The sequence below is a fragment of the Ursus arctos genome, unplaced genomic scaffold (genome assembly GCF_023065955.2).
Source record: "Ursus arctos isolate Adak ecotype North America unplaced genomic scaffold, UrsArc2.0 scaffold_26, whole genome shotgun sequence".
Lineage (NCBI taxonomy): Eukaryota > Metazoa > Chordata > Mammalia > Carnivora > Ursidae > Ursus > Ursus arctos.
In genome coordinates, this window is record NW_026622941.1 from 21850844 (window position 1) to 21863829 (window position 12986).

The 12986-nt window shown below is 34.1% G+C and overlaps 1 protein-coding gene across 39 annotated transcripts in view; it reads right to left on the bottom strand.

Annotated features, from left to right (window-relative positions):
- Window positions 1–12986, bottom strand: part of SOX5 (SRY-box transcription factor 5) — a 964448-nt gene that overhangs the window by 115001 nt on the left and 836461 nt on the right. For 33 of the 39 annotated variants that reach the window (XM_048216852.2, XM_044385168.3, XM_057303269.1 and 30 more), the window contains one exon: window positions 12484–12607. In XM_048216852.2, coding sequence (XP_048072809.1) covers window positions 12484–12607 — 124 coding nt within the window. The remainder of the gene's footprint in view (window positions 1–12483; window positions 12608–12986) is intronic. The other 6 variants (XM_048216858.2, XM_048216857.2, XM_057303273.1 and 3 more) reach the window with 1 other exon arrangement.

Genomic DNA, 12986 nt, shown 5'->3' on the forward strand with positions numbered 1-12986 from the left:
ATGATTTCTCTCATCTATGGAACATAAGAACTAGGATGATCGGTAGGGGAAGAAAGGGATAAAGAAAGGGGGGGTAATCAGAAGGGGGAATGAAACATGAGAGACTATGGACTATGAGAAACAAACTGAGGACTTCAGAGGGGAGGAGGGTGGGGGAATGGGATAGACCGGTGATGGGTAGTAAGGAGGGCACGTATTGCATGGTGCACTGGGTGTTATACACAACTAATGAATCATCGAGCCTTACATCGGAAACCGGGGATGTACTGTATGGTGACTAACATAATATAATAAAAAATCATTTAAAAAAAAAATTTTTTAGTTACTACATTAAAAAGAAACAGGTGAAATGAGTTTTAATAAACTTGTTTTATTTAGCTAAAAAAAAAAAAAAAAAAAAAAAAAAAAAAAAAAAAGACTACAGGAGATGGGAGAAGTCCGAGAGCTGCATTGCCTGGGGCACAATAGATACTAAATAGCCACTGAATGAGTAAATGGATGAGCTGAAAAGTAAGGATGAGAGGAACCTCCGACGGTTTTTCAGTTCCTCTAGCATATACAGGGTACGAATATGTCCCTGAGTTGTCTCTTCTTACGTCCTCACACTACTCACTTGTCATTTCTTGCTTTATAATTTCCTCTTAACACACAGCTATTTATAGGTTCATGTACACCCTATTCCATCTCTTGCTTCCCAGCCTTCATCCACCAGGCTACTTTCTTCTGGTTAGAAAATTCGAACCAGAAAGAATAATACAGAAAATTCTGTATTCCTCCACCCCCAACAACTTCTTCAATTGCTTTGTCGGCCTTCATCCTTTGGAATTTGACTTAGGGGTCCCAACTCCAAGAAGCCTTTCCTGACACCTTCCACCTCTCTTAAATTTGAATTCACTCCCTTTCCCTCTACTTCTGTTAAAATTGTAGGCATATGTCTATCATATTACATCTGTCATTCTCCCAAATACACTATGAGCATCCTAAAGGCAGGGATTATGTCTTAACTCATCTTTAAATCCCCAGTTGTTAGCACAGGAACTGTTAAAATGCACAGTTCTGTTAAATACGTAGCACAGGCTGTTAAAATGTTTATTGACTGAATAAATGAAAATTTATTTAATTAAGAAATTAACAAATATCAAACACAGGAGACCACTCTTCCCATATCAAAAGCTTACAGTTTAGTAGAAGAAACATATTGTGAGCAAATAATTATACAAATAAGGAACAAATCAGGTTTTGCACAGGGTTTAATTCAAAAAATAATGATGTGTTAGATTGTCTACCAATGATACAAAAGTACAATAGGAAATGGATGGGAAAAAGAAGCCTCAAGTTTGGGGCTATAAGGAAATACGGACCCAGAAAAGATAAAGACTCTTCAGTAAAATATTTTCATTTATCAAATAATTCTTTTATAATATTCCATAATCTGTCTCTTTTGTAAATTTTGATTTTAAAGCAATTCATATCTCATTGAATATTTAAAGTAAATAATATTAATTTCTTAAATTGTAAAATAATTTCTGTTCACTAATAAGAACCCATTATTTTGATGTCATTAAAGCACCTGAGCATGGTCAAGGTGTTCACCAGAAAAGATGTTATATATAAACAACTGACAAAAACAAAATCTATCATCATGGTGATTGTTCAAATTACCTTAGAGTTTCTGAAATGCAAGCGAGGTGAACTTTGCTTTTTATGGTACTAAGCTCAGCTACACCTCCTCTTTCCCTGCCTTTTAGGTAAGTTAAATTTATAACAATTCCACTAAATCATCTTGTGGAATCCAAGTTAAGAAGCTCAGAACAACTGATATGGTATACACAAGTTTAGATAAAGGGGTTTCCAAATGCAGAAAATTGTAAAACAGTAAAGTCTTTATTGATTTGCTAGAATGGCATAGGACTTTAAGACTTGAAACTTTTAATAAGGAATGCTAAAATTTTATAGTAAACCCTCATAAAATAAATAATAAATATAAATATTTCATATGAATTTTATTTGAGAAAGTAAAATTAATAATTATCTCTTGCCTAACTAAGCATCTATTTAAAAGAAGATATTTTGAGGTAATTGTTAGTTCTTCACTGCTTTGTCACAGGCTAACTTTTTCAGTAAAGGATTTTTAAAAATAAGAAATATTTTTATGTCTTTTAAATGGAGCATGGCAAATGAAAACTTTATTCTACTTAATTAACAGTTACCCAGTTGGCTAGAGATGATAAACTTCTTAAGAAACGCCTCTCAAAATAGGAAGATCTTTCTGATTTTAAAAGTAGAGCATTCTTTCTTTACCTCTTTGCCCATAAATTAAATGAATTCTAGCACTAATGAAAATTCCTGGGTTAATTATCTAAGAAATCTGAGTATCCCTGAAAAGGTGACAATGAATCAAAGAAATTTCCTTTTCCTCCTGTATTCCAGTAGTGCTACTAAGGCATCATTTAAGCTCTTGCACGATAATTCATTTTAAGCTGCTCGAAGAGAATCATTAATTAGGGAACAGCTTCTATATCCGAACCTACATTAGACTACTGTGTCTACATTTTGCTTCTGTGTCTTATGAGGATATCATTGGCACAGAGAAAAGCACCCCAAATGATTCAGGCATTTGAAAGTAGTGATTTAGAAGGGGGACATTGGCATAAGCCACTTAAGACCAAATCCAATGCTATTTCTCTTTTATTTTCCACTTTTAATAATAAGGTTTAGCAAGCATTTCATTTTTTGACACCTTTTATAGCCTTTCCACTTTTCTGTCTATCATCGATGTCCTTCCTCCTGGAATGTATCCGGAATCTGTGATCTGCAGGTTGAGAACAGGACGTTTACTAAACCCCAAAACAATAAGGCTATGAGTTATACATTTGGGATGACTTCTGGTAGAGAGCTTTCTACTAGAATGATACATTTTAGACCTCTGAAAATTAAGAAACTTTATGGAACATCCCCTCCCCCTAAAAAATGAAAACCAAATAACGCAAAGGTCTTGGTCAGAAGTATAGTGGCCTAGAATCAACTCCTGAAATTCTTTTCATTATGTCACATCCTAAATGTTCAAAACAGACTTATACATTTAATAAATAATAATGATATGTTATACTTTTATAATAATTTAAATTCCTGAGAAATGCGTATACTCTCCCATCCAGTTTTTAACAATCTCCTTATGAAGTGGGTAGGACAGACATTATTGTAGCTACCTTAAAGATTAAAAAGCTAAGGCACAAAGAAGAAAATGACTAGCCTAAGGGCACAGAATGATATGAAATGGAATTGGACTACCAAGGTCTTTTGATATCTTGTTTAATTTTTTTCCTAACAGAATTTATTAAATCCAGACAATTAATAGTTTTGGATTACAAGTCTCATTGACGCTTACTTATAGCATGACTCACACCAGCCAATTTAAAAAGTTTTAGACCTGGGGCACCTGGGTGGTGCAGTCGTTAAGCATCTGCCTTCGGCTCAGGGCGTGATCCCGACACATTCTGGGATCGAGCCCCACATCGGGATTCTCCGCTAGGAGCCTGCTTCTTCCTCTCCCACTCCCCCTGCTTGTGTTCCCTCGCTCACTGGCTGTCTCTCTCTATCAAATAAATAAAATCTTAAAAAAAAAAATAAAAAAAATAAAAAGTTTTAGACCTTCCATTAACCAACTAGGAGAGCATTAGAATTTAGAGGCAATCTCTTGTGAAAAATGTTCAAAGGGAACAAATAAATGAAAGTAAAATGCCATATAGAACTGGTTACATGAAGAATTCATTTGGGGCAGATATGTGCACACAAAAATGTTTACCTTAGAATTATTTAACTGTAAATATTGTCGACAAAATTAAATGTTCATTAGTGGGGAATGCAAATAAAATATGGTAATCCAGCCTAATGAAATATGATGCAGGACGAGTGAGATCTAAAAGTAGGGAAAAGAAAAGATGGCCATGATTTTTTTTATATTATAATAAAAATTTACTCTCACATACATTATATATTATGTAGTACATATCAAATATATAGTATATATGAATCATAGCATACACATTACAACCTACAGATATGTTCATGTCATATATATTATGTATCTGTATCTATATGTAAATAGATGTATATACATACATATGTATAAATACATACATATTTATATCTGTAGTTCTGGGAAAATAAGTACCAAATTGTTAACAGTGATAACCTCTGGGGAGTGGGTTTATAGGAATATATGAGTGATAGACAGATAACTTGCAGTTTCTGTTTTCTATACTTCTACATTGTTTGAGGTTTGTGTAGTCAGCAAGTGCTATCTTTAATATATTAGGAAAAAATGTGAAGGGTTGTTATGAGCTGACTATATAAATAGGTTTAAGAAAATACTCTTTGACTACAGAGCCAAAATAAATTACTAGGGAAATAGTACTATTTAAAAAGTAGCTGCAGTTCTCTCTGCTTCTGCCCTTTCCACTGCCTGGAATGGAGATATGGCAACTGGGAAAGATAGCCAAGACCGTGAGACAGGAGCCATAATTTGTGGAAGGTGGTATAATAAATAAATAAGAGAACAAGCGTGGGATTTGCTATCACGAAGCTACCATAGGAGCAATGTTTGGACTATTAGGTAAGTGAAAATATTCTTTCACCATGTTTAAGTGAGTATTAGTTTGGTCTTTTACAGTAGGTAAACCTAATACAGTATCTGATTCCATATGATATTCCAAGAGCATGACTTGTTAAGTCCTCATGGAAAATACGTATCTACTGTAGAGTTAGAATCAAATGTTCTCTTCCCCTGTTCTATTAACTACTTTTTCTGCTTCCATATTTTCCTATCAACCTCATGACTAAAGTTTGCCTTCTAATGTAGTTTTTTACAGTGAAAGAGCATGCATACTGTAGAACAGAGGCGTCCAGTATCATTGACAGCTACGTGTATTCAAGTAAAATAATGTATTGCTCTTCTGGGCTTATACTTCAGTCTGATGACATTAGTTTCAGCCTGCTACAGAGATGAGATTCCATGTTTGTCATGGCCAGATAAATATGAATTTAGAATTCTGAGGGTGAGGCTGGACTGTGCCAAATTCATGTATGGTAAACATCACCTTTTGAGGCCTCTTGGCTGAGAGGAGAGTGTCATTAGCCAAATACTCTTTCCATTTGACGAATCTAAGTGATTAAGAATCAAGTCAAAAAGAAAATGCTGATCCAAATGGGTTTATATTTAAATTGGATGGCATGCTTGTGTTAAGTGTTAAAAAAGCAAACAAGATGGATTAAAAGATTTAATATATATTTATAGTCTTGTAAGATCCGAGGAATTTATTGAAAAAAAGGGGTTTTGCTTTTTTTGTTTGCTTGTATGTGTGTATTTTGTTGGTACAGAGTGTGTGGGGGGAGGGTTGGATCCTAGTGACTAACATAGCTCAGTTATCATCTCACGGACTTATGATGCTTAAAATTAATTACAGGTCTATGTTTTATAAAAAATAAGGCACAATATAAGCTATTATTTTTATACCAAGGTATGACACTTTGTCACAATAAAGACATGTACATCTCCCTTCTCTCAGTGATGAATCTTGTAAAAATATTATAAACTCCCTTTTAGGAAAAAAACACATTTTATTGACCTAGAAACATCTTTCCCATGAGAATTGGAGGGTGGCTGACACCATATAATTGTGGAATGTTATATACATTTTTGCACTCAATTCTCTTTACTTTTTAATCATCTTATATTTTTAAGCCACCAATCTTACTTCTTGCAGATGGGAATTTAAATGATTGGCTGTTTAGGTACCACAGCAGTTCTTTAAAAAAAATATATATATCATGTACATATATTTACTAATAGTACTAATTATATATATTTATATGATAAATATATAATATAAATAATAATATCATATCATATCATATCATATCTATATTTACTAAGCTCTACAACAAAGTCAGGTTCACCCAAAGTCATCGGTTTATAAAATGTGTTGGGGGGAAGAGGGTAAAAAGAAGAGCTGGTCACAATAATTTTAAAACACATAAATACAGAGCCTGAATATATGATTACATTCTCTTCTCTCTGCTTATGTACAAAGAACCTACAGTATGTGATCCTGACAACACATGTTTCCTATTTTGTCAGTTTGATAAAAGCGTACCATGTCAATGGTTTTTAGCTTGTGATTGGTGATTGTTTCAGCACTGATTGTCAACGACCTGTATGTCAGCTGACACAGCTGACACAGTTAAACCAGAAATTAGCATGCAGTCTCCTAAAATGCCAGACACATGGACCCTTTACACAAGAGAGATATAATGGAACCCACATGATATCCCCATTAAACAATGAAACATGTGACATTAACCAAAAACAGGAACACATCAGCAAATATGCCTGAGGAAGCTTATGGTATTTAACTCCTAAACATTAATTTTATTGTGGTGTATGAGGAACTAATTAACTGAGAGTTTCCTTTTTTATTGGAAGCGGAAATACTGTTCAGAAAAACTGATGAAGAATAAATACAGCATATTTTAAGTTTATTAAGCTTGGCTCAATGACTTCTATTTATTTAAGCTAATCTCATAAGGCAATTAAATATTTCAATCAGTAACTTTATATGGCTATTTTATTTAGCACGTGTCTGAAAAATTAATCAATGTGTTAAAATGTGGAAAGAGTACGTGAATATATTTCCATTTTATACAGCTAAAACAATGACTAAGTACATTTTCAATCACATGATCTTTCCCAACATGAGCTTTGATAAATATACAAAGGGAAAATGACAACAGATAAAGTTAAAACTTGGTGATTATAATGTAAATAGTTAAGTTTGTATCTACATGAGACAAATGGTTTCCTTCAGCACTGTAATACTTTTCCCTAAATAATTCTATTTTCCCAGAGGAAGCTTCAATCAGGTGTGGCAGAATGAATTTGATCCTGGATAGGATATGCAATGCAATTAGTTGCCAGGTGTGGTTTCAGAAGCCCCCCCCCTTTTTTTCCTTTTGAAACAATGCTAGGCACTACTTCATATATAATCCTATTTAATCTCTATAACAATTCAGTAAAATGGGTGTTATTAATCCATATTATAGATGAGGAAACTGAAGCTCAGTAACCTGCAGAAGGACAACCAAAGTAGCAGAACAGGGCAAAACTTGATTCCAAGTCCATGCTCTCTCATTCCAAGTACCTTCCAACTAGTAATTGCCTACTTGACACCGGGTTAATTAAATCAAAACGATCAAAACAATTAAATGTTTGAAATCATATAGACACAGGAATCAACTGGTATAGACAAATGAATCAACTGATTATCTAACAATATTGTCCATAACCTGTAAGTGCAAGATAAATTTTGTTATAATATTCTGTTCTGTGGTTGTAATATGATTGGTCAACACCAAAAGCTTTCTAGTAAAAAAGGTCGTGAATGAATACAGACTAGACTAGGCCAAAAGTTTCTAAAATTTCTTGGATTCAGGCACCATCAGAGGCTCAATAATTTTTTCACGGCACCTGCAGGACAAAAGAAATACCCAACTGTTCCGTTTTGTTAAGTAGTAAGGTTGAAAAACTAAGGTAGTTTATGTAGTGTCTGACAGTTGTCTCTATTTTCCCTAAAATTTTAAAATATGCTGTATGCCCCTGTGGATTAGCAAAAGCACCCTGGCACCTTAGCACATAGTTCGGGAACTTTAGCACGAGGCACATGCCCATCTATGGGGAAAGACTCTATCTGTAGCTATGTGACACATTCAATTTGACACTTTGGGCTAAACTCTTGAGCCAACTCTTTTACAACTGTTTGTTTTATACTGTATATAGAAAATGGGTTATTTTATTGGATTGCCTTCCTGTAGATTTTTTTATTTCCATATAAAATGTGTTCCTGTCAAAAATTTCTAAGGCAGCTATTAGAATTATATGACTAGAAATTTTATACCCAAACAGAAAGGAGAGGGGCAGAGGACTGTAGTTATTAGTAAAAAGGGAAACACCTAGTCCTCTCATTTCTGCCTATAAACTATGTGTTCTGAAAGAACAGCATTTAACCTTGAGGGTGAGGTGCAAGGAAGCCATGTGTTGTGGAAAGAAAACTGGAAATTGGAGTCAGTGAAAGTGGTATCAACCAAACTTAAGACCTTCAACCACCTTATCTCAAAAGTTTCTCTCAAGTTTAATATGCTGAAACCAACATACATATTCAAAATTATTTTGAATTTTGTTAGATTTTTTTTTACCATAATAAGCAAACACAAAAGTGGTATCTTCTTGCCAACAGGCAATTATTATGTAGGTGTCAAAAGTGTGCACATTTTATTTCAAAACTATGTACCTGAGAAAAGTTTTGTGGTTCACGAGTTGGAGTCCTTGGTTAAGAGGTTAGGATTTCAGTCAGATTTTCCAGCAGAGGCAAAGGGACTACGTCCTTGGACTCTTCAACCACCCAAAGTGTATTTGAACCAGTTCATTATTTGTAAACCATTTATTTTATTATTCAGTATTAGAAGCTTAGTTATTTAGTTTTAAAATTTATTTCAAGAAATTTAAGGACACTTTTCTGATTAAAATGAGCAGAGACCTACAAATATACTTTAAAATTGGAATTTTGGGGGCACCTGGGTGGCTTAGTTGGTTAAGTGTCTGACTTTTGATTTTGGCTCGGGTCATGGTCTCAGGGTCCTGAGATAGAGCCCTGAGTCCAGCTTTGCATGAAGTCTGCTTAAGATTCTCTCTCCGCCTCCCTCTGCCCCTCACGCCCAACCCCCACTTGTGTGTGTGTGCATGTGCTCTCTCTCTCAAAAAAAATTGGGATTTTTAATTATGCAGTATAAAAACTGGGGTATGTCTACATATAGCAACTTAGTTGACAGTTTTCATAGAACTGACAAGTTAAATAGATTATTTCATTAATTTCTTCTCCTGAATGGAACGGACTATGATTGGAGTTGATTGATCAAATCAGTGTTTTTACATAATTGTTTCCAATTATGTACATATATCAAAAATATTCAATTTAATAATGCACCATTATTTGTACTTCCTTAGAAGTCTGGAAGTATTTTTAGGTATTAAGACATAAGTAGGAAAAGGAATAACTAGATATGGATCCATGAAGAAGTGTGGTTTCATGCTTGATTTCATTAGTAGCAAATGCCAGAACAGAATCTGAGTTTCTGATAATACTACATCAATATTTGTGAATTTGTCTACATATTCATGGATAAGAGTGAACTACAACATTCTTTAAAGCTTCTTTTCTATCTAGACAGTTTGCTCTGAATTCTTTGGCTGTACAGCTATTAATTTCTATTGTTTACTGACATTCATTCTAGCAGTTAAGAGAGAACCCAGCAACTCCATTCTGTAGGTCCCCATTCCATGCCATATTTCTACTCTAACATTTCTCAAAGAGAAAGTATCTTTAGGTCCAACTGAAAGCTTCTTTTTTGGAAAACAGAAGATGCTAACTCAATCGATGAAGGTTAGGTTCCCCAACTTTTTTTTTTTTTTTAAGATTTATTTATTTTAGAGAGGGAGACTGAGCAAACAGGGGGAGGGGCAGAGGGAGAAGGAGAGAGAGAGAGAGAGAATCCTGAAGCAGACTCCCTGCTGAGTATGGTGCCTGAGGCAGGGCTCGATCCCAGGACCCTGAGATCATAACCTGAGCCGAAATCAAGAATTGGCCGCTTCTCCAACTGAGCCACCCAGGCACCCCTAACTTATGTTTTTGTTTTATATTTTTTCTGTTGAGAACATTTTAACTTTCCTGTGTAGTTCCAGAGACTTTTATTTACTTTATCAAGTCACATAGTCTGAATAAAAAAATTTATCATCAATACCTTCTTTGAATGGACTGATGAAAAGCATTTGAGTTTTTGATACCAACAAATACATGTTTCATATTTACTTGAAACTCAAATCAAGATGAGTTGGTCAGCCTCTTTCATTGAGAACTACGTAATAATACTCAAATTAAAATAACTGGCGGGCAGAGAAGTCACATATGGTGGACAGTTATGGAGGGAATATAATAAGAAGGCCCACTAAAGAAAGATGGCAAGATTTGTGTCCTTCCCTGTCTCTGTTCTTTCCTGCAATGTGATTAGGGAGGAACAGTCTGGACTATTTACTGATTCCACCCAAACTGACTCAAAGTACCAGAGTGTCAACAAGGGTGGTACTTTCTTTTGTTACTGGCTTCTTAGTTTTAGAGTTTGGCATGATGCTAGTTTCAAGCTTGCCAGCAGCTGTAAAGACTTTATTCTATTTTATTTCCAAGGTCACAAAAGAAATGGTATTATCATTTTGAGCACCAAAGGTATAAATATCAAATGGTTAATATACGAACAATTTTAGAAAGGGAAAAATTTCTCCATGCCACTCACATTAACACTGAAAAAATCTATTATGCCAACTCTGTCAAATGGGAGTGAGGTAGAGGTGTTCTTGACCTTTTCCAGGCCTAGAGTTACGCTATTGTTCATACTCAATATGGTTTTCTCTTCAGCACAATATTTGCTAATGGGACTTATTTCTACAGTTGCTTAAAAAAATTTCTTTCTGGAAAACAGAACTAGTCTATATGTATATATTGCAGGTGCAGTCTGAGGCAACTGATGATTTTTAAAAGTGTCTTTTTTTTTCACTTTAGTAACCAAGGTTACCAAAAAACACATTGGTAACATGTGTTTAATGTGAATAGTAATTCCTTAGGAAAATGGAAACAAAACAAAACAAAAAAATATTTTATGATTAAAAACTCAGAATTTAATGTAGCAATAGAGTTTAAAAACTGTATTTAGAATTTAAATTATTTTTATAATTTAAACATTTAGAATATAAATATAGTCCTTAATTGTAAAAATATGTTGGTGTTCCTGGATAGGAACAGATAGAATGACAGAAAAGATAGAATGATGTGGAAATAATATGAAATGAATAAATTCGGGATCCAGAATGAGAACACAGTCTTAAAACATATGAACCTGAAGTCAAGAGAAAGATGTGCATAAACAGTATAAAAACTGCAAAGGGCAAAATACCATATAAGTGTGAATTTTCATAGTCCTGAGTTCAGTTCACTTTTATCTAGACTCCGTAGTCGCAATCTACTCTTCTGAACTGGCTCTCCGTATTTAAAAAAACTATATACCATTTTTTAATATTATATAAAGAAAGGTTCGAAGACTGGGAATAGATGTTAAAATGTGAAAATTCAAAACATCACTTAGCAGGAAGCTTACAGCTGATTTCTAGGAATGTTGGACAGAGTTTCTCATATGCAGTAAGTACTGAAGCATAGCAAGATGTTAATGGGGTAATTTATTACTATATAAATGAACCTAAATATACTGAATTTTACAAAAGAATATTCTACATGAATAGCTAAAAGATGATATTTCATTAATTGTTTTCAATTATGTTTCTACTTTTATCAATGAAAATATTTCAATAAACTTGCCTTCTATTTTTTATGGCCATGGTAACAAGGTTCTATAAGTATGTTGCTTAGCAGTCTAGTCTCTCTTTGGAGTTTGCTATGATTTTTACTTAACAGATTATAGTTGGCATTTTGGCTACTTAACTTTTAGAAAGTGAAGTATTAGACTGTTTCCCAAACTAACAGTATACGATTTCAATTTTGGTAAAAAAAGGAGTCATAAAATCACAGGCATCTAAATTTAATAAGCTATCTAAACAGTTATCTTAGTATAACTTCTCACTTAGTGTAAAAATGTCCTTGTAGTGTTTGTAATGAGGTGGTCATTCATCCATTCATTCAACAGGTAATGGAATGTTGTACTAAAAGTTTAGATATAACAATGAATAAGACAGAATCAGCACCCGCCTTCATAGATCTTACAATTGAAATAAGAGAGAAAATACAAAGGATCCAAAAGGACTAGGAGAAAGGGATCTAACTAGGTTATGCAAGTTCTCTCTGATCTGAATTGGAAGGTGTTCAGAATATTGAGTAGAACAAACATTGATAATGTAAGTCAAGAGTCAAGAAAGAGTATGGTTTGGTCTAAGAACTAAAACAAGACTACTGAGAAATTAGGCTGTAAATATAGGGAGGATATAGACAGTGAAAGGCCAACTAATTCACATTAGGAAACTTGAGTTTATCTTAAAAGGCAATGGAAAGCAATTGAAAAGCATATTCCTACCTTATCTTTGTAAAAATAAACTGAACCTGAGAATTACATTCATGTTATAAAAATACACTGGAAATGGAAGTTATGAAACTGAAATATAAAAGAGCAAATATTGGCTTCAGAATCCTAGTAATAACCTAAGTTCTTTTAAATACCAACATAAATCCTTTTCTATACTTTCTGTGTGTTTCCTCTTTAAAATAAAAATGCTATATGGGTGATCTCATTTCTTGGTGTGGCAGGAATATTAAATTGCCTAATTTAAAGCCATGTCCTCCACCCACTCCCAAATGGAAAATCAGTGGTACTTACTACATCCAGCCTTATAGCTGAAGCCTGGAGGAAGGAGGAATCCTTGCTGGGCAGCTGCAGCCAGTGTCCGTTGATCAGGAGGGAACACGGGAATCATTAATGGCGGCAGTTGACCTTGAACCTGCTGAACGTTATAGAGCGAATCAAAGAGGCGAAGTTTTGGTGCTCCATGCTTCCCACCCTCCTTACTTTATGATATAAGAAAACCATTTATTTAATTCAAATATACTGGCATACAAGCTTGCTCAAACACTGGGCCTGAGGTCATGCCTTAGACAGGAAAATTAGAATACACTATAGTTGGAAGGTGTTACCAAATTCACTTTCTAACTTAATGAATAATTTCCCTAGATATCCTATATGAAGCATCACTACTTCATACAAGGAAGCCTTTTCTTATTGCATTAATGTAATGGTTAAAAAATTACCCTTAGGTTGAACTAAAATCTCCTTCTGTAAATCCTATTAGGGGTAATGCTACCTTCTAAAACAAACCTAAATAA